This window comes from Oryza brachyantha, chromosome 1, assembly GCF_000231095.2.
Source record: "Oryza brachyantha chromosome 1, ObraRS2, whole genome shotgun sequence".
Taxonomy (NCBI): domain Eukaryota; kingdom Viridiplantae; phylum Streptophyta; class Magnoliopsida; order Poales; family Poaceae; genus Oryza; species Oryza brachyantha.
Window position 1 is genome coordinate 19,524,998 of NC_023163.2, and position 23,298 is coordinate 19,548,295.

General features: G+C 42.7%; 4 protein-coding genes across 4 annotated transcripts; 2 read left to right on the forward strand and 2 right to left on the reverse strand.

Annotated features, from left to right (window-relative positions):
- Positions 1 to 1,463: 1,463 nt before the first annotated feature.
- LOC102705128 (phospholipase A1-II 4) lies at positions 1,464 to 3,926 on the reverse strand. The gene is made up of 2 exons (XM_040529250.1): positions 3,298 to 3,926; positions 1,464 to 2,301 (listed from the first exon to the last, which is right to left on the reverse strand). Exons 1-2 carry the CDS (start codon positions 3,883 to 3,885, stop codon positions 1,681 to 1,683), a joined length of 1,209 nt encoding a protein of 402 aa, XP_040385184.1. The 5' UTR covers positions 3,886 to 3,926; the 3' UTR covers positions 1,464 to 1,680.
- A 5,725-nt stretch (positions 3,927 to 9,651) lies between these two features.
- Positions 9,652 to 13,528, forward strand: LOC102709503 (ketol-acid reductoisomerase, chloroplastic-like). The gene is made up of 10 exons (XM_006644383.3): positions 9,652 to 9,959; positions 10,058 to 10,150; positions 10,757 to 10,822; positions 11,116 to 11,256; positions 11,675 to 11,902; positions 12,014 to 12,131; positions 12,199 to 12,338; positions 12,465 to 12,632; positions 12,736 to 12,891; positions 12,986 to 13,528. The coding sequence occupies exons 1-10, from the start codon at positions 9,705 to 9,707 to the stop codon at positions 13,349 to 13,351; spliced, it is 1,731 nt and encodes a 576-aa protein (XP_006644446.1). The 5' UTR covers positions 9,652 to 9,704; the 3' UTR covers positions 13,352 to 13,528.
- Positions 13,529 to 17,136: 3,608 nt separating this feature from the next.
- LOC102709782 lies at positions 17,137 to 17,777 on the forward strand. The gene has a single exon (XM_006644384.3). The coding sequence runs from the start codon at positions 17,177 to 17,179 to the stop codon at positions 17,585 to 17,587; it is 411 nt and encodes a 136-aa protein (XP_006644447.1). The 5' UTR covers positions 17,137 to 17,176; the 3' UTR covers positions 17,588 to 17,777.
- Positions 17,778 to 19,932: 2,155 nt separating this feature from the next.
- On the reverse strand, positions 19,933 to 21,844 carry LOC102710064 (protein trichome birefringence-like 19). Its single transcript, XM_006644385.3, has 2 exons — positions 21,117 to 21,844; positions 19,933 to 20,925 (listed from the first exon to the last, which is right to left on the reverse strand). Exons 1-2 carry the CDS (start codon positions 21,561 to 21,563, stop codon positions 20,158 to 20,160), a joined length of 1,215 nt encoding a protein of 404 aa, XP_006644448.2. The 5' UTR covers positions 21,564 to 21,844; the 3' UTR covers positions 19,933 to 20,157.
- Positions 21,845 to 23,298: the final 1,454 nt, after the last annotated feature.

Genomic DNA, 23,298 nt, shown 5'->3' on the forward strand with positions numbered 1-23,298 from the left:
TTCACGAACCATGATCATTAGTGATTGTTTAGTGATAATTAGCTTGTTTTGACATTAATTAGTAATTACCAAGTTTAAATTAGTGTTAATTAATGATGATAGATATTTTTAATTGATAATTTATATTAATTAGGATAAAATCTATAATAATTAATTTATATTATTATTTATTAGTAATTCAATATGTCCATTCTATCCATCCAACCAAACAAAAAATTAGATCATCCTATCCATCTAACCAAACATAAAACTGGATCACCATATCCCTAAAAATATGGATGGTCATATTCCATCCCACCTTGACCACTAACCACCACCCTTAACTTTTTCCCTTAAAAGCCTAAACAATGACACATTGCTTCGAAGTATAGCCCTAGTGGTATAAGATACCGTTCGGTGTCTGTTCCACTAATAAGGGGCATATCAAAGGACGGGCCCAAAAAAATCAAATATATGAGAAAAAGAAAATTAACTCTTATAAAGAGAAAAAAGATGAATATTTCTTTAGTAATACGTGATAATGATTTTTTATTAATTTTAAACTGTATTATATATTTGGTATGGTGCATTTATAATATTTAAATAAGTTTATATAAGTTGGTTCACAATTTCAGATATACCACCCTCACCAGTAAACTAATGAAAAATGGTCAGAACTGATCAGGGAGCACTCGCGACTAGTACTTGGATGCAACGTTCATCATTTGGGTCACAGAGGGTCCATCAGGCCATGCGAGTCTTCATCTTATATCACGGCACTGGGTTTTAGATCTAGCACGGATTAGAGAGATTAATGGGTAGAGGCGGTCACAACCGTTAGATGCTATGCACGCACATGGCTGCATTAAGTCGTTGAAACAGCTGAGAGACTAACTAACTCCACCACTCGATTAATGCGTCACTACCTGGCAGCATGGACGACGAGTGGTGCAAAAGTTTTACTACAATGTTACCATCCTGAAACTGTCACCTAGTGTAGCTGCAGCTGTGACACTCCCTTTGATAGTTTGATTTGTGCAAATGCATTTTGTTTTTTCAGCCGGAGCACGCATCAGCTCTATCCTGCACTGGTGCCGTGCTTTACCAGGCTAATCATTTCCTACGCATCATGTCGATCCGCTGGGGCAACCAAATAGCAAGGGTGTGCGGTGTGGCCGAATCCGAATCGGCCCAACAGATGGTCCAGTTTCTTTGGCGTGCAACAGGATGATCCAGATATTTTGTACTACCTCCATTCTATTTCGTAATATAAGATGTTTGACTTTTTTATTGTAATGTTTAACTATTCGTCTTATTTAAAAATTTAGTATAAATATAAAAAATGACAAGTCATGCTTAAACTTATTTAGATAATAAAGTAAGTCACGAGCAAAATAAATGATATTTTTATAATTTTTTAAATAAGACAAAAGGTTAAACGTTACAACAAAAAAGTCAAACATTTTACATTATGAAACGTGCAAACTTGACGCGTTTTTCCAGTATCTAAACGAAAGGTGCAAACTTGACACGGTGCACTGATTTATTTCATTATGGGCTACTACAGGTACACCAACCTTACGTGCAACATATTACGGATTGCATACAATGAGAAGTGGATAAGCAGCGATCGAAAACAATACATGACGAAGCAGTACACGGACAAGTTAGCGCCACATTATTTCACATACGCACGCAGCGTCAATTGTTGGATCCACTTCCTTCTCCCTCGTAATCCATCAACTTCCAGTGCCCATCGGCGCCCCTCGCCATGCCCGTGTTCCTCTGCACGCTCCACGACGGCGGGACGTGGTACTCGTCCTTGAGCGCGTCCACGTTCTTGTTCACCAGCGCCACGTCCCGGTCGACCTCCAGCTTGAACCCGCCCCGCTTCCCCTGCGCCCCGGCGACGCCGTGCAGGTAGCACTCGAGGCTGTGCCACACCGCCTGGTTCCCCGGCGACTTGAGGTACGGCGACCTCCCCGTGTCGATGGGCAGCTCGACGCCGACGTCCGCGTACCCCATCGGCGGGTACCTCGGCACGACGTCGGGCCAGTTGCGGACGCGGAGCATGCGCAGGCCGGGGAGATCGTCGAAGAGCTTCTTGAAGCCGGAGTCCCCGACGCGGGGGCAGGCGATGGCGACCGCTGTGACGGGGCAGGCGGGGCACTGGTCGTCGGAGCCGCGACGGTTCAGGCCGTTGGAGACGATGTCGGCGGCGGTGAGCGTCGCGACGGCGGCTCCGAGGCTGTGTCCGACGACGGTGATGCTCGTCTCCTCGTCTTTGTACTTGTCCATTAGCCTCTTGATCTCATGCCAAATCTGGTCACAAATGCAGCGTCAAGATCTAAAAAAAACTACGCAAACTGAGTAAACATAGGCCCATTTAGAACATGCAGCTATATATAATTGGCCCAACTTAATGTAGGCCGCAGCACGAGAAGAGCCCAACTAAATTTAAAGATTTGTATATGAACCTGTCCCTTTGGGCTTGTACAAGTTGGCGGTAGGACTAACGTGCACGGCCGAAACGCCACGCCATCACGCGCATGATGTGATTTGATCAATTCAACGAGGCTCGAAGGTGGACTTCGCGCCAAACGGCCAAACAGAGGCATGGTACGGGTTGGCGCATGACGCATCGACACCAGAAACCATCGGTAACGGCTAAACAGGTCTTTCCCTGGATCATATATATCCGCTTGATTCTTTGCCTTGGAGTTGGACGCACACAGCACGCCACGCGAACGGAGTTAATTATAGCTTCATGCGTGTGGCTGGAAATCTATCGAAAGTTGTGTTCGTGAAAAAAAAATCAAACGATATATTTATAAATAAAAAATAATTTATAAATATATTTTTATATGTGTTATTAGCGATTTAAAAGTCAAAGTTGGAAAATAAATTTTGAAAAAAAACTTAAAATCAACTCTAAACTTAAAATTTAAAATTTAAAACCCAGAACGTGAGTCGTCGTAAAACGTTGGTGCACGATCAAGCAGATCGGTGGGCCGTACGTGGAAGCGATTGCAACACATTTATGCCGTTCCGGCAATGTGATTTTTCGATAGCGATGTATCCAGGCATCCAGCAAAGCCCATGATCAGGGCAGTGCTCTAGCTTGTTCCGGAGAAACAGGAAACTTAATGACCGAAAGAAACTGTACCGAGCAACCGCGTGTAAAGAAAAATACCTAGTACTCCGTAACTCAGTACGGCCATCACACATGTGCAGACACAACACCGACGTGAGTAGTAACAAACAGCACGGACAACGTAGCAGTAACGAATATGCATGCTACGTATACGTACTACGTACCTGCTCCCTGGCGCTGAGCTTGCTGTACTTGGACGCCGGGTCGCTCGTGGTGTAGATGGACAGCCACCCCCTGTGCACCCTCGGCGCCGGCGACGGCGACCGGCCGCCGGCGCCGAGCACGCCGGCCGCGGACACGAGCGTGCAGTCGAGGTCGTTGAGCCATTCCATGGGCCGGACGGTGCCGCGCCACGCGACCACCACGTCGCGCCTGCCCAGCGCGGCCACCCCGGCGTCCGTCGCCGCGGCCACGTACCCCATCCAGTTTGACTCCCTCGCCACGAACAGCGCCGGCACGCCGCCGGCGCCCGCCGTGGCGTAGAAGAAGGCGGTCACCTCGTACAGGCCGGCCACCTGGTCCGACGCCTCCGCCTTCTCCAAGAACCTGTCGCGGCTGTACCGGCACGCGCCGGCGTGCGGCGACCATGTCTCGCGGATGAACGCGTCGTTGGTGGCCTGCGCCAGCTCGCCGTAGCCGATGATGCTGCGCCGGAGGTCGACGTCGAGAGGGTCCAGGAGGCCCTTCCAATGGTCCTCGCCGTGGAGCTCCCTCCATCGCTTGGCGATGCTCCTCGGCGCAGCGGTTGACATGGTGGAGTGTGCTTCGATCGAGGCGATCGAGATGTTTGGCTTGGTAATGCAGCTTATTATCTAGGCATTAAGATTCTGTTGACCTGTTGGTTTTCTTGTAGTGTTTGTATACTCCCGCATTGTTAAGTACAATTAAGGGCAAACGATGGCTTCTGTTGTTGATCTTGGACGCGATCAAGTCACTTGCATATAGTCCTAGTTGCTAAAAATAAATCTAACAATGGTACTAAAATGTGTGTGTGTGTGTATTAGCTAAAAAAATAAATCTAAGAATGGTACTAAAATGCGTGTGTGTATAATTAATAGTACGGAGTATATATCGATTTGACGATCTGGTTTTAGTCCGCAATAGTCAAGAAAGTTTATCTTTTCTTTTGTTTTGTGCAACGTTCATATAGATAAATGTAGAGGGGAGTCATCGAAAAAAAAAGACAGAAAAGGGAGGTGAACAATAGAGGAGACATAACTTCTAGCTTCTAACACTTCTTTTTAGTCTTCTTCTATGAAAAAAGAAGCTTGTTTGATTACTTTGGATGAAATCTGTTCGACACCATTGACTTTGTACAGATTTTATAATATGATGTCAATTCCACCTCTTTTTTTATTCTATCAAGTCTAAGTTTGTTCTAAATAGAAGTATACCATTAATTAGCATTAAGATATGATGGTATTACCTCCGTTTTATATTTAAGATGCTATATTTTTTCCCTATATTTATATAGTCATATATATATAATATATTAACTGATTTGTAAATAAATCTAGATATGATTGAAATATCTTATAATATGAAAATATGGTACATATAGAATATTTTCTTATAAGAAGTAAATGTTACCTCTCATTTATGGCCCCAGCTCTTTCATCTATGGAAACACACGCTTGCATGGTCTCCAATGTGGTTGTGCCTGTCCTCTCACATGGCGAGAGGGAGAGGCCGGGTTGGACAAAGGCAAGATGGCAAATTAGTTTTCACCATTTTTACCGGGAAAGAACACATTGGGCTTAAGTGCAAAACCGTCTTGATACATGGTAAATGATGGTAATCAAGGATTGGATCTAGATTTTCGGGGGAAAAGCTTCTTTACGTCGCTCGACTATTGTTTTCATTCACATTTCTCAATTGCAAACTCATATATGAAGCGTCCCTCAGCGGTTTGGACATCGGTTTCATCCTACTTGGCACTATGGTTAACAAAGAACAATGGTTTTGTCCTACATGGTGGTATTGTAGTTGTCCGGTCAGCAAAAACTATTTTCAAATGAATGAGATCCAACTGCTAGGGAAAGAAAATAAAAATCCCTATCTTCCCCTCTCTCTGTGTGCTCCCTATCATTGCCTTCTTGGGAGATATGAGTGGCATGAGCTTAGTGAAGATGTCCGGCGATGATAGATCATTGTAGAGGGGAAGTCACAAAGACTTACGACACCATTGGAAATGGGAAAGCTCGAGACCCGTGGCCATTGCCTCCTCCAAGCCTAGGCAGGCTCCACATGGTGCCTCCTTCCTTTTTCCCATAGTGGCAGCCTTCTATTGGGTAGATTTGAAGCCTACCTCACTTGAACTCGAGCACCACACACGCCACTAGCTGGCCTGCCAATTTGTCAAGCTTTAGCTCTGATGCCACCGCTCGAGCTACTATAGCTGGGCTAGGCTGATTGCGTGGTGGTTATCTCAACGACGTCCATGGCAACATGATGAGGGAGGCAAAGTGGGGGACTAGGGGATGGTGCTTAGCTATATCGTATCCAAATCCATGCGGTGCGGATTAAGATGAAGGGAGAGTGGATGGAAAGAGGAGCGAGGGAGATTAGTTAGAGGGGATGAAGATGATGGAACTTACTAGTGGTTACTTCCCCTTTGTGTGCTCATGTGAGACTTGCCGACCATTGCCTCGTAGTTGTCTCCCTTCGCATGCTCACCCAATCTCATCGGCCACCGCTGCCTCCTTTCACACGTTCGTGTGAGACTCGCTAACCGCTGCCATTGCCTCACCGGGGTGGGGGAGATGAGAGGATGGAGGGAAGAGGGCGGTCATGTGCTCCGATGATGTGTTTGCTTGTCTAATGAGCGAGCGAGAGTGAAGATGCCATGTGGTCTCCCATTATCTTTTGACCGACACGGAGATTCTATCTATTGTATTATTCTTTAGACTAGAATACGACATAAACGCCACGTAGGCATCACTGTCACCTAAAAGGGCATGTCCATGTGCCACATAGTAACCATATCAAACCACTTTGGGACGTGATGTCAACCGATCTAATGGTTGGGGATGGCCTATACCTACTTTGGACACAAATGAAATTTGACCTAGTTGTGGGATCAAGTGGACCTTTTGCAATTCTGGGCCACGTCTTGCTACAGTGTGAAAATTACTTATATAAATGGGCCATTAGTTTCAGGCTAGAATATGAAAATCACTTATTTAAATGGGCCATTAGTTTCTGGCCCTAGGCCATGACCCAGGTGGCCTATCATTTGTGCCCGCCTCCGGTGGCCAGATCGTAGCCATGTATTGGACCGTGGTGTGTATTTTAGTTTTCACCCGGACAATTGGCTAGAGGTTCGGTCATATCTTTCGCTCAATTCATGCATCATCTTCGGATGCTTGGAGCTTGTATCTGCTTTGTTTGGTGCCTGGTCTTGGTGGAGATGAAGAATCTTCCAGCTCAGAGTTTCTTTGTCCTCATTGATAGACTTACGCTTATATTATTTTCATTATTTTTCTAAAAGACGATTCACTTCGTGAAGTAGGTTTATTAAAAGAAAACCTTTTTTTGAGGCAAAATATTAAAAGAAAACCTGGCACAAGATAAGAAATCATCTTTGGCGTGGTGATAAAATTGTGATGCATATGGTTTTTCCACCAACATTCAAATTATACATCCTCAGTCATAAATAACTTCATTTTTCATATATTCTAAACATACCAATGAATAAAAGGACTAAAATACCCCCAATTTATCAAATCCCAGTGCGATTATCCCTCACTTCATCTTGTTCTAATATATTTGTCATAACTTTCACAAACTTTCCAATGCAACAATTGCTCAAAGATAAGTTTATTTTGGGACAAACAAGATAACACAAACATGATATTATCCTGATTATGGACTATTAAAGTATGCTAAAATGTATACTTATAGATGTATTCATTAAGGGAATGATTATATATATTTTGCCTATCAAGGTAAGTTAAAATATATACTTGTGGATTATGCATAAGGGTGTGATTATATAATTCCTCTATTTTGAATATATGGAGTTGTTAATTTTTGATACATCGTTAACTATTTGTCTTATCCATTTTTATTTCAAATATATAAAAGAACAAGTCATAATTACAGCAATCTTATTGATAAATTAATGTACAGCACAATAAATTATGCTTACATGTTCTTTTACACAAAATGAATTGTATAACTTTTTTTTGAAGTAAGCAACATCGTATATTTAGGAACAAATAGTGTACATTGTATGATTACTCAGATTTCATGCGGTCGAACAAAGAAATAATACTCAGGCGGTCAGGCCTTAAAAAAAAAGGCTCAAAGCCTCAAAAGAGAGCACATAACTCCTTTTCGTTCGTGCCCTCGTGGGGCCTGCGGCACCTTGCTAGGCGAGTAGATTTGGCCCAAACCAGTAGCGAAAAGCCGTCGGAGTGCTGTGAATCCGTAGTAACATATTGTTGAAGGACAAGTGCAAGTTCTACTTCTCCTTGGCTTAAATAAAACCTTCACCGTTACAAGCACCAAAAGCCATTCAATGCTAGCAGCACCTACTGTTACTTGACATTTCATAATTCTGTCTGGCTAATGATTTTGGAAGATGGAGGTGTACATACACCCCGCTACACATCCACAAATGCATGGTGATTGTTTGGCTAAACCAAATGGTATATCCTTTTAAAAAATATGAATAAAACTTTTATATACATATTCTTAGTGATCTAAAAGCTAAGGCTGAAAAATAAACTCTAATTAAAATACCCATAAAATCAACTTTAAATTTAAGATTAAAAATTTAAATTTTATCTTATAAGCATAAGCAGAAGTAAAAAGATTGAGCGTTAGAAATGATACAGAGACATGGGTGTGATTACTTTGCCTTTTCATGCCAAACGATATATTTATAAATAAAAAAGTTATATACATATTCTTGTAACCTAAAAGCTAACGTTGAAAAATAAACTTCGGTGAAAATCTTAAAACCAACTCGAAAGTTTAGAATGCAAAATTTAAATTTTATCTTATAAGCATAAGTATAAGAGAAAAAAAAAGAGAAAAAAAAAGAAGTGTGGACTGCTCCAAGTGCCTAATATACCTTCCGTTCATGCTCTACTCCATGGTCCTAGGTTGCCCAGGCCTAGGTCCCCCTCGCCATTATACTCTAGGCAGAGTCATTTCTCCATGACTATGTCACAAGTACAACACCATCGGTACTTTTTAGAAAGAGTATTTTTTAAAATTAGGATGAAATATAGACAACAATACATAAAAGATGGTATATGTTTAGTACAAAGATCACACGAGTCAATAATCACTGGCTTATCTTTGCTACTTAATAGAGAAATCATGAAGCTAAAAACCATCCATCCCCAAGTGGTTAGTTAACAAAAACAACCAGCCTATACATCGTAGTAGTTATAATGGTTCATATGACCCACGTGACCACGTCTAATTATATGGGTCGTTTTAGTATACTATCGCATTCCTAGTTTTTTAAAAGAAACAGTCTACAATGCAAGAAAATCAATTACTACTTTCTTCTTGGAATGGTCATGCTAGTTCACATCAATGTTTTAAATAGTGGGCTAAGATATTTAGCGGTTAGTTTCTCAAACAGCTATAGCGGGCTAAATAGAGCTATAGCAGCTAAATTGTACATGAGAGCAAATAGCTACAACCCTTCTCAAACAGCTATAGCGGGAGATAGCGGCAGCTATAGCCGAAGATTTAAAACTCTGGTTCACATCGCTATTTTTAGTTTAAAGTATTGAGTATATCCTTACAATAGCAATAGTTTCGATGCATATATACTCTAAAATCAGACTGAGCCAGGAAACTAAGAACAAATCAAAGTTTTCTCTTTACAGGGTGATCAAGTTATTTGTTGGCATCATCAAATGTGGCTTACATTCTTGCATCATAATTTGGTTCAAGAAATTAATTTGGCTCTTTCGTTTCCTACTTATATCGGACCAATGAACGATGGAGGAAATGAAACATTACGTGGTACTAGAACCAAACTCAATTTTAACCTTTTCTTTTGCATTATTCCTACTTTGGCCTCAGTCTCACACCAAGATTTTTGCAAGATACTTTCTTAGTCCCAAATTAAGTTACAAAAATACTTTAAAAGTCAAACTTTAGAATGGAATACTTCCTCCATAATTTTTTATTTGATGCTATTGGGTTTTTGGATTGACTATTTACCTTATTCAAAAACTTATATAATTATTCCTTACTTTGTTGCAATTTCATTTTTTACTTAAAACCCACTAAAATGACTCATATTTTTGCATATTTGCACATAATTTTTAAATAAAATAAATAATTAAAGGTAAATAAAAAATTTACGACGCTAAATAGAAAAGTAATGTATGCTAAACGCTCCGCAGTCAGCACACGCTTCATTTCACCCAGACATAACATAACCTAGTTTTATGTTTAGTAGCCATAGCAAAATCGAATTTCCTATTGCCACCGTTGCAGCACACATATAAAGGCCACGGACGCGTCTCCAGTGATCCCCTCTCTGTTTCCACTGCCGCAGTCACCCCAACCCTCACCCTAGCCCTCCTCGCACCCCGAAATGGCGGCGGCCACCTCCACCTCCTCCACCGCGCTCGCCCGCCCCAAAACCCTAAACCCCGCCTCCAAATCCGCAGCCGCCGGCTCGGTATCCTTCCCGGCCGCCCAGCCCCCATGCCTCCTAGCCGCCGGCCGCCGCTGCGCTGTGGCCGCCAAGGTCTCGTCGCAGCAGGTGATCGGGACCGCCATGCCGTCGCTGGACTTCGAGACCTCCGTCTTCAAGAAGGAGAAGGTTTCCCTAGCTGGCCATGACGAGGTCCGATTTGTATCCCCCCGTCTTCTCCCATGATCCTAATGTGGTTATTTCGTGAAAAGGTACAGTTTTGTTGATGTTTGTGGGCGGTCCTTCTGCAGTATATTGTGAGGGGCGGGAGGAATTTGTTCCCGTTGCTGCCTGAGGCGTTCAAGGGGATCAAGCAGATCGGTGTAGTCGGATGGGGATCTCAGGTGAATATACCTCTAGATGGTGGCGGCTTTTTGCCACCTTTGTTAATCTACTGAATATACCTATTTCTCTGTATATTTGATTATTTGTGGCTGGAATTCGTGCGCGTTAAGTACCATTCACGAGAAAATAGATATGCGGCGGTGATTTGGGGATTACCTTTTGTGTGAAAGATTAAGTTATTTTTATCGGATTGTAGAGGACAATCAACGTTTGTATTGATCGAGCCTTCTCTCCTCACTTACTTCCTCCGGCTTCAAATTGAGCTAGAAAGATGAAGTTATTTTGGGACGGGAAGTAGTTCTTTGTAACTATCTCTGACATGATGGTATTTCAAGTTTAGTTTGACTATAAATGGGAGAGAGCTCGCCTTTAGTTTATGCTAAGTAGAAAGTCACCATGTCAGTATGAATGCTGTTTGGTGCCGTACCAGTGTTCATTATTGAAACAGCATGCATAGAGTTCTTACTGAATACACAATTACACCCAGTTGCTTGAGCATTTATGTAGTTGATGTACCCTATATAGACATCTTCTGGACAGAAAATTGCATATATTAGCAAAGCTAAAGTTATTAACAGAGCCTATGTTTTTTTCTCTTTTTGCAGGGTCCTGCACAAGCTCAGAACCTGAGAGACTCTCTTGCTGAGGCAAAGTCAGACATCGTTGTTAAGGTTAGTTTTTTGTGGGTGCTCTGGTAGCCCCATATATCTTACAAATGATAAATGGGGATTATTTTCCCGTATATTTTCATTAAATGTCGTTAACTTAGCATGCATGAGCTATCAAGTATTTCGTTGTGTCTTCTAAGAAAATAACACCAAATTTTCTGTAAGATGGCTAGAGGGACATAATATCTGCCTTTAAGTCTTCATTTGAGAATGTGTGCATGGTCATCTTTCTCTGCACTTCAACAGTTACTACAGCTAGTTACTGATGCATCTGACTCAAATATATTTTATTTCAGATTGGTCTCCGAAAAGGCTCTAAATCTTTTGAAGAAGCACGAGCTGCTGGATTTACTGAAGAGAGCGGGACACTTGGAGATATATGGGAGACTATCTCAAGCAGTGATCTTTTGTTGTTGTTGATATCAGATGCTGCTCAGGTTTACTTCTGTCCTACCTGGTTTAATTTCTGAAGATCTTTTTAGAATCTTGGCTTACCATACTATTATGTGTTGATATTTCATGGTGATTTCCACATACCGAATCTTATTTGGACCACATGTTGCTCAGATATATTTGAGAACTTGCCACCATACTAATTTTCTAGAATTAAAAGGTAACATAAACCCATATATTATGATATTTATTATCATGTCAGCTTGAGTGTTTCTTCTGGAATGCCATCTTAGTTGTTGATATATCATAATTTTGTATGCTTCAAAACAGTTTTGTTAAGCTTGTGCATCTGATTGTCTGTTATACGTAGGTTTGTTTTACAGTGAACTGCTGTCTCATTTCTATGTGGCCTGCACAGTTTTGCCATGAATATTGACATGAATTGTATTATACTTTGCACAGGCGGACAACTATGAGGAAATTTTCTCACACATGAAACCCAACAGTATTCTTGGATTGTCACATGGATTTCTCCTTGGACATTTGCAATCCGCTGGCCTTGATTTCCCTAAAAACATCAGTGTTGTTGCTGTGTGTCCCAAGGGAATGGGTCCGTCAGTTAGAAGGCTTTATGTTCAGGGGAAAGAAGTAAACGGTGCTGGTATCAACTCCAGCTTTGCTGTACACCAGGTATTTATAATTGCTACTCACCTGTTTTGATTTCATTTAAGAAGAAATGTTCCTTTGGTCCTTCCATCAATTATATATTGACTAATCACTTTTGCATGTTCCATTATATAGGATGTTGATGGAAGAGCTACAGATGTCGCTCTTGGGTGGTCAGTTGCTCTAGGTTCTCCTTTCACATTTGCTACTACTCTAGAGCAGGAGTACCGGAGCGATATTTTTGGCGAGCGAGGTGATTTACTTTCTGGTCTGCCTTAACAATTTTCTGCTTAAGCTTGTGGCTAATAATTTATTTCCAGGTATTTTGCTTGGGGCTGTTCATGGCATTGTGGAGGCTCTTTTCAGGAGATACACAGAGCATGGGATGGATGAGGACTCAGCATACAAGAACACTGTCGAGTGCATCACTGGAATCATCTCTAAAACTATTTCGAAAAAGGTGCATGCCTATACTTTCCCATTACGTGTTTAAGGCTTTTTACTTAATTTACAACAAAGTACATGATTTTGTTTATTTAATCTCTTTTGGGCTTTCTACTTAATGCATGACTACCAATTTTATTAGGGGATGCTTGAAGTGTACAATTCATTGACAGAAGAAGGCAAGCAGCAATTTATTGAGGCTTACAGTGCAGCATATTATCCATGCATGGATATACTGTATGAATGCTATGAAGATGTTTCTTCTGGAAGTGAAATTAGAAGTGTTGTTTTGGCTGGAAGGAGATTATATGTATGTTCTCTTCCATATTTATAAAACATATTATAATCTTGTTTCCTTGCATGAGTGCTGAAACAATATAAAATTTTTGATGCCTGTGGTGTTGTTCTTATAGGAAAAGGAAGGGCTTCCTGCTTTCCCGATGGGCAACATTGATCAAACACGAATGTGGAAAGTGGGTGAAAGGGTGCGTTCAACACGGCCAGCAGGTGATCTTGGCCCATTACATCCTTTCACTGCTGGAGTGTATGTTGCACTTATGATGGCACAGGTTGGATGATTGTATTATTTATTTCAAATTAGATTCCGTTTATACATTGGTTGGTAAAATGTGTATTCATCTGCTCTGTTTTACACTGATTTAGATTGAAGTCCTTAGAAAGAAGGGCCATTCTTACTCGGAAATCATCAACGAGAGTTTGATCGAGTCTGTGGATTCCCTGAACCCATTCATGCATGCTCGTGGGGTGGCATTCATGGTTGATAACTGCTCCACAACAGCCCGGTTGGGATCAAGGAAATGGGCGCCACGCTTTGACTACATATTGACCCAACAAGCTTTTGTGACTGTTGACAAAAATGCTCCAGTTAATCAAGACCTCATCAGCAATTTCTTCTCCGATCCTGTCCATGGTGCCATTGAAGTGTGTGCTCAGTTGAGGCCCACCGTTGACATTTCAGTGCCTGCTGATGCAGACTTTGTGCGTCCGGAGCTGCGACAATCTTCATAAAGTTTTTGCCAACTCCCGGGGTATCCTCATAAACTGTCAGTATCTGACAGTTTGAACTCTATGTATCACTATTTGAGAACCTAAAATGTGCAACTTTTTTGAGGATTGTCGTTTGGTTTTCACTGGACTAATACTATTGTTGGTGTTTGGAATGAATAAAAGTAGTGGTTATTAATATAAATGCCCGTTCCCTTAAGCATGCATAATAAGCCTATATTAGCAGGCTATGGTGATTTTCGCGTTAGCTTTATGCTGAGAAAAATGCCGGTGACTAATTTGCCGTTATGCCGTACGCTCCTCCCAATGCCGGTGCTCCTCCCTAATCAACGTATCACCTAGCTACTACAGACCAGCCTTATCACCATCCTTTCCCTGTACACTGTATTGTTCTTAGCATAGTTATATTATGGTGTTCCTCTTTCTATTTACCTGTGATGGAGTTCTACGATCTAACATAGCTGTATGTATAATTGTAAGATACTAGACCATTGCTAGTAGATCATCTATATTTAATCCTCCATATGACTATTTAGATAACTATCTAAGAGTATCCCCAACAGCTCTTCTATCCTATCATTTATCCTAAAAATAGAGGATTGAGGGTAAAAATAGTGTTCCAACAGAACGTCTATTCTATCTTTTATTTTTAGATGTCCTCTATATCAGGATAGAGAACATCTAAATATAGATGTCCCCACTTTGGCCACTATAAAAAGTTACATGTATCAAAAAAATATAATAGACTAGAATATAGATGCAAATATAGGGAGCACACTAATATATAGAGGATGAAACTGTTTTAGATGACCATCCAAAGTAAGATATAAAGAACCAAATTTAAATGAGCTGTTGGGATTCTCTAACGATTTAAAGGAGATTCTCCATTCTATTCCTTTGCACTCTAAAAAATCATTCATACTAAGTGCTTCATTTATATTTATATTTTAGTAAAATTGTTTAACTACCCTCAACTCAATCCTCTTTCTCTCCGTGGATGTGCTAGGAGTGAATCCGGCCGACGGGAGGCAGCGGGACCAAGCTGGCGAGTGGCGGCATGGGCTAGCGGGAGGCAACGCGAGCGGGCTAGCGGCCACACGGGCTGGCAGATAGTTGCGCGGGGAGATTTACTTCGGTCCTATCTCAGTCCAATAAAAATACCTCGAGGTATATCTCATGGTACCGTGAGAGACTAAATTATTTTTATCATTGGATCTAATAGTGTATATTCTATTCAACTAAATTTAATAAATTTAATAGTAGGAAACAATTTAATATCTCGATATACTTTTTATTGAACCGAAGCAAATCTCTTGCGCGGAGGGGAGCAGGAGGCGGCGCAAGCTAGCGGGCGTGCGGGTGGCAGCGGCGCGGGCTAGCGCTTAGAGCGGTGGCAGCCCGCTCCTCCCTCCATCCAGACGATGACACGAAGCATTTGACATAAGGTGAGAAAACACAAAGTGTAGCGTTTCCCTCTCCAATATAGAGTATATTCTATTTATGAATAACTAGCACGGTGGCCCGCGCAGATTGTGCGGCTAGCATAGTTATAAATTATACTCTATCCGTTTCACAATATAAGACTTTCTAGCTCTGTCTAAATTCATATGGATGCTAATAAATCTAGACATATATATATAAATTATATACATTTATCAATTAATAAATTTAGATAAGGTTAGAAAGTCTTACGATATAAAACGGAGCTAGTATATATTTAGGGTCTTATCTTGATAATGATTATTTTGGAATTGTTAATTTGAATTTATTTTTTAATTATATTTAAAAATATCTCTATAGCATGTCTGGTAACTTATCAACTGTATTAATTGTTGGAGAGGCATATGTGTGGTATTTGTTTCCTTATATGTATCCTATCAATCTCAGCCATTAAAATATAAATCCACCATATTCTAACAACGGTATATATTTTTCTCTTTTTTCTATTAACGCGATAATTTTTAGTATGGTAGCCCGTGCATATTGTGCAGCTAGCATCATTATAAATTGTATCTATATAGAGTCTCTTATTTGGATAATAATTACTTTTTAATTGTTTAATTTGAATTCAAAATTTTCTAAATTATATTTTTACATAGAACCCTATTTCCTTGTATTCTAAGCTGTATATAAACTCTTTTCTGTATAGTATTGAATTTATAATTCAAATTTTATATACTTCTAAATTGTATTTATAATTTGACTCTTTCTCTTAATTCTTCCTATTTTTAAGAAAAAATTTATATCTTTCCAAAATATATTTATAGATGGAGTCTTCCCTCAATATCAATTATTTTAAAATTTTTAATCCGAGATTTGAATTTTCTAAACTATATTTACATGTGGAATCTTTTTATTATTTTTCTTTATTTTAATTCCGAAATTGTATTTCTAATTTGATTGTTTTAGATATTCTAAATTGTATTTATAGATAGACTATTCCCCCAATATCAATTATTTTAAACTTTTTAATCTGAGATATATTTACGCATGGACTTTCTTTGACCCTCTCGGTATTAGGGCCTAAATTTGATACTAATAACATGCTTAATCAATCAATCAATATTTATCTTTTATAGAACGTGTTGCCCCTTTTCGGAGTCCTAAGCCACGTTGCAACATGCTGGTCATGGTCCGAAAAAATTATCTAAACCTTGGTCCTTGTCCGATTGAATTAAAAAAATATTTATCTTTTCTTTTTTTCCCTATTTTCTTCCATTAACGTGGGATTTTCTAGCCCACGAGAGCGAACGTGGTGCCTCCTTTTTCTGTTACTTTATATATATAATAGATGTGATAAGTATTTGTTGGAGCACTTTTTTTTCTACATATGTTATTTTAAGATGGAGGATATGATGCATGATTTACTGGAAATGCTCCTATTAACTCATATCCAACACCTAAAGAGTAATTATGGCATCCCGTTAGCGGCCACGAGGATGCCGCTTCGTGCTCCATATTGTTGCATGCTCGTTTCGTTTCATTCAAGCGGGTTGGTGGAGGGGGGACTTACAGGAATGATCGCTTGGTTTTTTATGAAACAAAGTTTAAAAAAGTTAATGTCATATTTACAAACAAAAAATAATTTGTAAATAAACTTTTATATGCGTATTTTTTATGATCTAAAATCTACCGCTGAAAAATAAACTTCGGTAAAAAATAATCCAAAATTAACTTTAAATTTAAAGTTAAAACTTTAAATTCTTATAAACATAAGCCAAAGTAAATAGATGGGATACCAACCTTTGCGATCACGGTTACCGGCACCCGTCGTACTGCTTTATGCTAGAGCTCTGTCTAATTTTCTAGCTTTTGCTTTTAGATCGTTATATAAAAGTTTTATTCTTAAGTTATTTTTCATTTGTGTATATAATCTTTTTTTTTCTAAAAAAAGTCATACGGTCAACCACTTCAAATCCCGCAGTCATTTTCAATGCACAATTGGGCAAGTGTATGCACTCTTAAAAGTTAGAAACCATTGTGTTTGCATATTACTCCACAAGATCGTTGTAAAAATCCCTGGATGAAACAGAACATCGCACCAGCGCATTGCCGAGTCTTCGGACAAAACGATGCACGACGACACCGCCTTGCTCATGGACCACGTAATTATCACCGATGGTTCACATCAGCATGCCAAACAACCAAAACCCAACGATGAATTCGAGGCTGCAATTCATTAATTTGGCCACTCAATATCTCATTCTTCTCCAACTGTTCTCTTCCACGTATATAACCAATTGATGCAAATCACAAAGCATATACTACATAAGCTGCAAGGGGCTTAGCAGCAGGTTATAGTAGCTTAATTAGCTGAGCTGGTAGGCCATGGCTGAGCGGGAGGGAGCCGTGGTGAAGAAGGGGCACGAGGAGGGCATGAAGATGGCCGCAGCGCTGCTGGAGGAGTTCGGGTTGCCGCTCGGGCTGCTGCCGCTGGCGGAGGTGGTCGAGGTCGGGTTCGTGCGGCCCACCGGCTACATGTGGATCGCGCAGCGGAAGAAGGTGGAGCACCAGTTCAAGATGGTGAGCAAGCAGGTGAGCTACGACGTGGAGATCACCGGGTACGTGAAGGACAGGTGCATCAAGAAGCTCAAGGGCGTCAAGGCCAAGGAGCTCATGCTGTGGCCGCCGGTGAATGAGATCACCGTCGACCTACCGGCCACCGGCAAGATCCATTTCAAGAGCCTCGCCGGCGTCACCAAGACCTTCCCCGTCGAGGCCTTCGGTGCGGGTCAGTAGGGACTTGGGACTGCGCAGCGTTACATGACTATACATCCAGTCAACATGCACTGCTCGGCTATGCTAATTGCCGATTGTGTGGTTCATAAAAATGGTGATAATGCGTGACACGTGATTTTGAGCTTATCGGCAACTGATATATCAGAAATTATTAAATACACACCGAATTCTGCACCATTCACCAATGCGCGTGCAAATTCTGTTTCTAGCTTCTTAATGGGCCTAAACCGATGATGAAACAGATTGATGGACCTGGCAGCCCAATGCAAGCACACCAGGCCGATTGGGACGGCGTGACAGTACACTAGAGATGCCTCGTTATCAACATAGCAAGCATGAGTCATCATGACAATCTCTCAACCATTAACATGCTAATGACGATGCCTACCCTGGCCTAATTAATAGAACGGGCGCTTTCAGCTCAAAAGGGAAAAGAAAACTGGTCTCCAGCGGGCACCGCTTTTGACCCTTTTAGAGCATCATGTGAGATCGCTTATCTCATCCTTCATTTTTAAAATAGAAGACAGAGAGTAAAAGTTGAGCTTCAGCTAATCCACTTTATTTTCTATTTTTGAATGTCATCAATAATATTAAAAGAGAATATACATATTTAGATAATTAGATGTTCTCTCCATTCTTAAAAAATATAAACAATATCATATATGGATAGTCTATTGGAGTATAAAAAGATATAAATAATAAAACTGTTTTAAATGATCATCTAAATAAAAATATAAATGATCAAATTTAGATGAGTGGCTCGGCAAGTAATGATGCTGCTGCTAGTGGTGTAACCGGTGCGATTATGGCGTGGGTACTGGGTACGTCGTCTTGCTTGCGCGTCCACCACGTTCGTCTTGAGCCTGTCACGAACCACGTCGTCAAAGTTGTTCGACGTGCGCCGAGAGCCGAAGCATAGACTTGGTCTTGGGCGAAAGCGTCGGTGCCGAACGAAGAGCAAGCGTCGGCAAGCGCCATAGCGGACGTACGTGAGCAGTGAGGATACGGCCATCACGGCTCTCCTCCAGTCCTCGTGTCCCCGACCTGCCGGGCCGCTGATGATCGGTAACGCCGAGACGAGGGCGCGCCCTACTCGAACGCAGCCAAGCGGGCCGTATGCCTGCACGCATGGCTGAGCCGGTAAAAAAACGATTAGCTCAGACTGGTAGACGTGACCGAATGGGTAAACCTTTGCACGGATGGCGTGTTACGCTTCTCACACAGCACAGTAGCCAGTGGGCCTCAAGTGCGGCACCCACCCTACGGTGGTAGACTCCTTTCTAGTGCTCCCCGGTGGAGGCCCACACCATATGCCCGCGCCATTTCCCCCGAAATAAAGCGAGCCGTTCCTGCGTCTCCCAGGCTCGACCGGTCCTCGCGTCGAGGTGGCGTTTTGATTGAGAAAATTTTTTGAGAGAAGTGTCACGGTAAATATTTGATTAGATGTTGGAAAGGGCTTTTGATATGAATGAAAAACGAATTTTACGGCTAGCCTGGAAACCGCGAGACGAATCTTTTGAGCCTAATTAATCCATCATTAGCACATGTTGGTTACTGTAACATTTATGGCTAATCATGAGCTAATTAGACTTAAAAGATTCGTCTCAAGATTTCTTTCATAACTGTGTAATTAGTTTGTTGGTTCATCTATGTTTAATGCTTTATTTAGGTGTCCAAAAATCTAATGTGATGTTTTTGGAGAAAAATTTTAGGAACTAAACAAGACCTTAGAGGCGGCAGGCGCCATCCACGATCCATGTCAGATTCTAGATCGGAGCTAGTACTAAGTAATACTAGCACTCCAGCTGCGGTTAAACGGTGAACTCGCAACGGGCCCTGTACCTGTGGGCGTCACCGCGTCAGTCTCGCACAGTCACAGACCGACCTCACTCGCACCGTCGCGTGCACAGGCACACCAACCAACCAACCCCCGGCGCATTCACTCGCCTCCAGCTAAAGCCCCCACCTCCTTGCCGACAAGCGTACGCGCAACGTGTACCGTCTGGCATTTTACGTTGTGCATGCCACGACGGCCACCACGCCAGAGTCGTAGTACCCCGGCACTCTCTGTCCCGGCGCCATCACTGCCATTGATCCGCGCAGATGCGGTGCGCCTCGAGCGCACGGCACGGCCCGAGTGAAATTACGCGCGCTTTTACTCGGCATCTCCCGTACAAAATACAGTCCACCCCAACACACCCCACCTCGAACTGGGTCTGCGCGAATTGCATTCCAGGGGACTGAGCGAGGAATCCGATACCTGGAACCTGGTGTAGAAGTGTAGCTTTGCGTTTGTTGGTTTCATCTTGGGAAATGAATGAGTGACTGGATCACAGTAGTCTTTTGGAGGCACATTTTTTCGTTCACTCTTTACGGTGACGATCCATTAAAAATTCGCGTCAGCAGTAACGAAATGAAAGGAAATGAAGGGAAAGGGGAGGGGAGGAAAAAAAAAGAATCTATTGTGCAATATCGAATAAAAATCCTTGTCAAAACTGCCTTGAAACAACAGCAAGAGCAATCCTGTCTGTGCAGTAGTAAATTGCATTTACCGATGGCGATCGATCACGTTAGGCGAGGAGCATCTGGAAGAGCATGTCGTTCCAGATGTCGATGGGGCCTGGCAGGCACCAGTGGATGCAGTCGTTGTAGAGCTGCACCTTCTGGTTGGGCAGGTGGCCGTACCGGCTGGGGTGGCCGTCGGGCCGCATCAGCATCGCGGCCGTGGCGTCCATGAGCATCATCCGCCGGCCCTTGGCCTCCGCCACCTTCTCCGCGGCGCGGTACTCCTCCATCTGCGCCGTGTAGAAGTGCAGGTCGCGGCCCTCCATCACCGTCTCGTTGCTCCGGAGCGGCTGCGTCCGCTTGCAGTCGCCGCCCTGGTCCCACGTCCCGTTCTCGAAGTGCGACATGGGCGACAGCATCCGCACGATCACCCGCCCGCGGAGGTTCTCCAGGTCGTTGATCGCCTTCAGCGACACGCGCCACGCCCGGCGCTGCGAGTAGTAGAGCGTCAGGTCGGGGACGCCGTACTGCCGGCTGCAGAAGCTGCACCCGACCAGCCGCCGCTTCTCGTAGAAGAGCGAGGGGCGGGAGAACCAGTTGGCGGCGGACACCAGCACGTAGTCGAACCGCGAGATCTCGGACACCCACGACTGGTCGGGCTCGTCGAGGTACAGGCTCCAGTGCCCGGTGTGCGCCGGCCCGTCATGGTCGGGCTCCCGCGCCCGCACCAGGAACGGCGACCAGAACATGCTGATGGTGAAGTTGTACGCCCTGTAATGGTACACCTTGTTCTGCGTCGACGGGTTCGCCGAAATGTCCTTGGGATACGACACCTACAGTTGCCCCGTCCCAGAGAGGAAATCCATCGGTCAGCTTATCGCCTTCTCGGGCCATTGCGCAAACATGGAACGTCTCACGTTGTGACACCGCGCGCACGCGCACACATTCACCAAAGAATTGAACTTGACAGACTGAAAAGCCTGTGAAAGCTAGCGAGCGCAGTGCCGCAGTGGGGGGTGAGTACCTGGGAGAGGAGGCAGAGTAGAGACTGCATGTGGTTGCGAGCCAACGAGTCCCCGACGAAGGCGAGCGACTTGTGGCGGGCGAACTGCAGGAACTGCACGGGGTCGAAGCGGGGGAGCTCGCAGCCGGAGGGGCGCCACCGCCACTTGAGGAATCCGAGGTCGGGGCGGCCGTACTTGAGGCAGTTCTGGTGCTCCTGGATCATGTAGCACGTCTTGTGGTTGTAGTAGGGCGCCTCCAGGTCCGGCACCCACTCGCCGCGGAAGATGTCGCAGTACTTCATCACGCTCACCACCGGCGCCGACGACGCCAGCTTCGTCGCGCGTGGCACGGTGACGCCCACCAGCCCGAAGTACTGCGCGTTCGTCAGCAGGATGAGGATGGCCAGCGCCGAGAAGTACACCGGCACGGGGCCGAACAGGAACCTGAGCACGAAATGGAGCTTCATTTCGCCGCCGCCCCCTGCCGCTCCTCCGCCCTCTGGCCGGCTCCTTTCTCCCCTCTTTCTATCTACCTAACTATACCCTTGTAGATACAGGTCACAACAATTCAGAAGCAAGAAGAACAATCGGAACCATTTGGCGCTTGCTTAGCTCTGTATTAGCTAGAAGCGGCAGGAGAGCCGATGCCCCGACGGCTTTCGGCTTTGGTGGCTAAAACCGCTCTTGCTTGCTCGCATGCTGTATCATCTAGCTTTGCTATCTCTTCCTCCTCTTGAAGCCGGTGGTCACAGGAGAGTAGGTGCGCGGCTCATTTCAATACTGGCAAGTGGGGCGCTCGCAGTGGAACATGTCTGTCCTTATCACTATTTATTATGTTACCTTAGCAATCTCATATATCCATTATAAAATATGGCAACATATTACTATTCTTTATCAAAATAATTAAATTGTAAGAATGAATCTAGATAAATAAGTGTCCATATTTATCCTTAAAAATTGTTTTACATTAAGAAAGTATTAACATTATACATATGGATAGGTGTCTGTTAAACTTATCCTCCGTCTAGATTTATGGTACTGTGTGGTATTTTGGAATGAGTAAAATATATAGTCAATCTTTAAATTTGAGCTAACGTGTTATTTACATATATAAACTTGTAAAATATATGTTAGAACCTAAATCTTTGGGATAAATCAACTAAAGTCTAGAGTGCAAATATATAGCTTCAGGGCTAGCTTGAGTGTCCACAATGACAAGAACTTTGTATTTATAGAATTTTTATACTTTAACCTTTTTATTTTTTATTTTTAAAATTAAACCCTTCTCTCTTTTTATGAACCTTTTGACTACATCACTATGTCTAAATTGGCTAAATAATACTCATGTCATGAGGAGTTGATGTAATAAAAAAATTTTATTGGTATTCTTAATAGAGGGCCAATTAACGTTGTGAGACCGTCTCGTTAGAGGTATTTAGCCACGCCATATGGGATACTGTGGCCAAAAGACGCATATATAAAAACAAGTTGGGGGAGTTTCATTCTAAAAGTAAAAATAGAAAATATTTATAAATAAATTGTATTTATATGTCCCTTAGTGTACATCAAAATCAACTCTCATCCAATCTAATTTAAAAACAGTGCGAGCCAATTTAGGACATATTGAAGTGGAGAGGCTAAAATATTGAAGTTTAACCATCTTAGATAACCGTAGAATCATCCTGAGCTACATTATATACACATTGAACCTTAGGCGGTGCATGAACTCGAGATTAAAGAACCAAAGATTAATTTTACAAATTCATAGATCTAAATAAACAACTCTATCTAAATGTAAGGACTCTTATTATACTCCTTCAGGAACGGAGGGAGTAGTTAGCGGCTGGCTTTAGTTTGCGTCGCTAGTATTCACCTTAGCTGCATACGGTGGCTGGCCAGCCATGTCCTTGCATAACCTATGTTGGGATCAATACTCCCACCGCGTGCCATTTGCCGAGCTATCTAGCTGTCAACCCTCCGCTGTCTACGACCGGCTATTGGGTCGCCGTCGTGCTTGCACAACCAGGCGGCCGGCATGCAGCAGATCTCGACTGATTACAATTATTCTTTGTTTTTTTGTTTCTATTCTATTGGTTTGGTTGTAGTACTGCAGGGGAATCGACCAACGGGATGGAACATCTGAGATAAACAAACCAAAAACGACTGGATTAGGTCACGATATTCGATCAGTTCACGCAAATC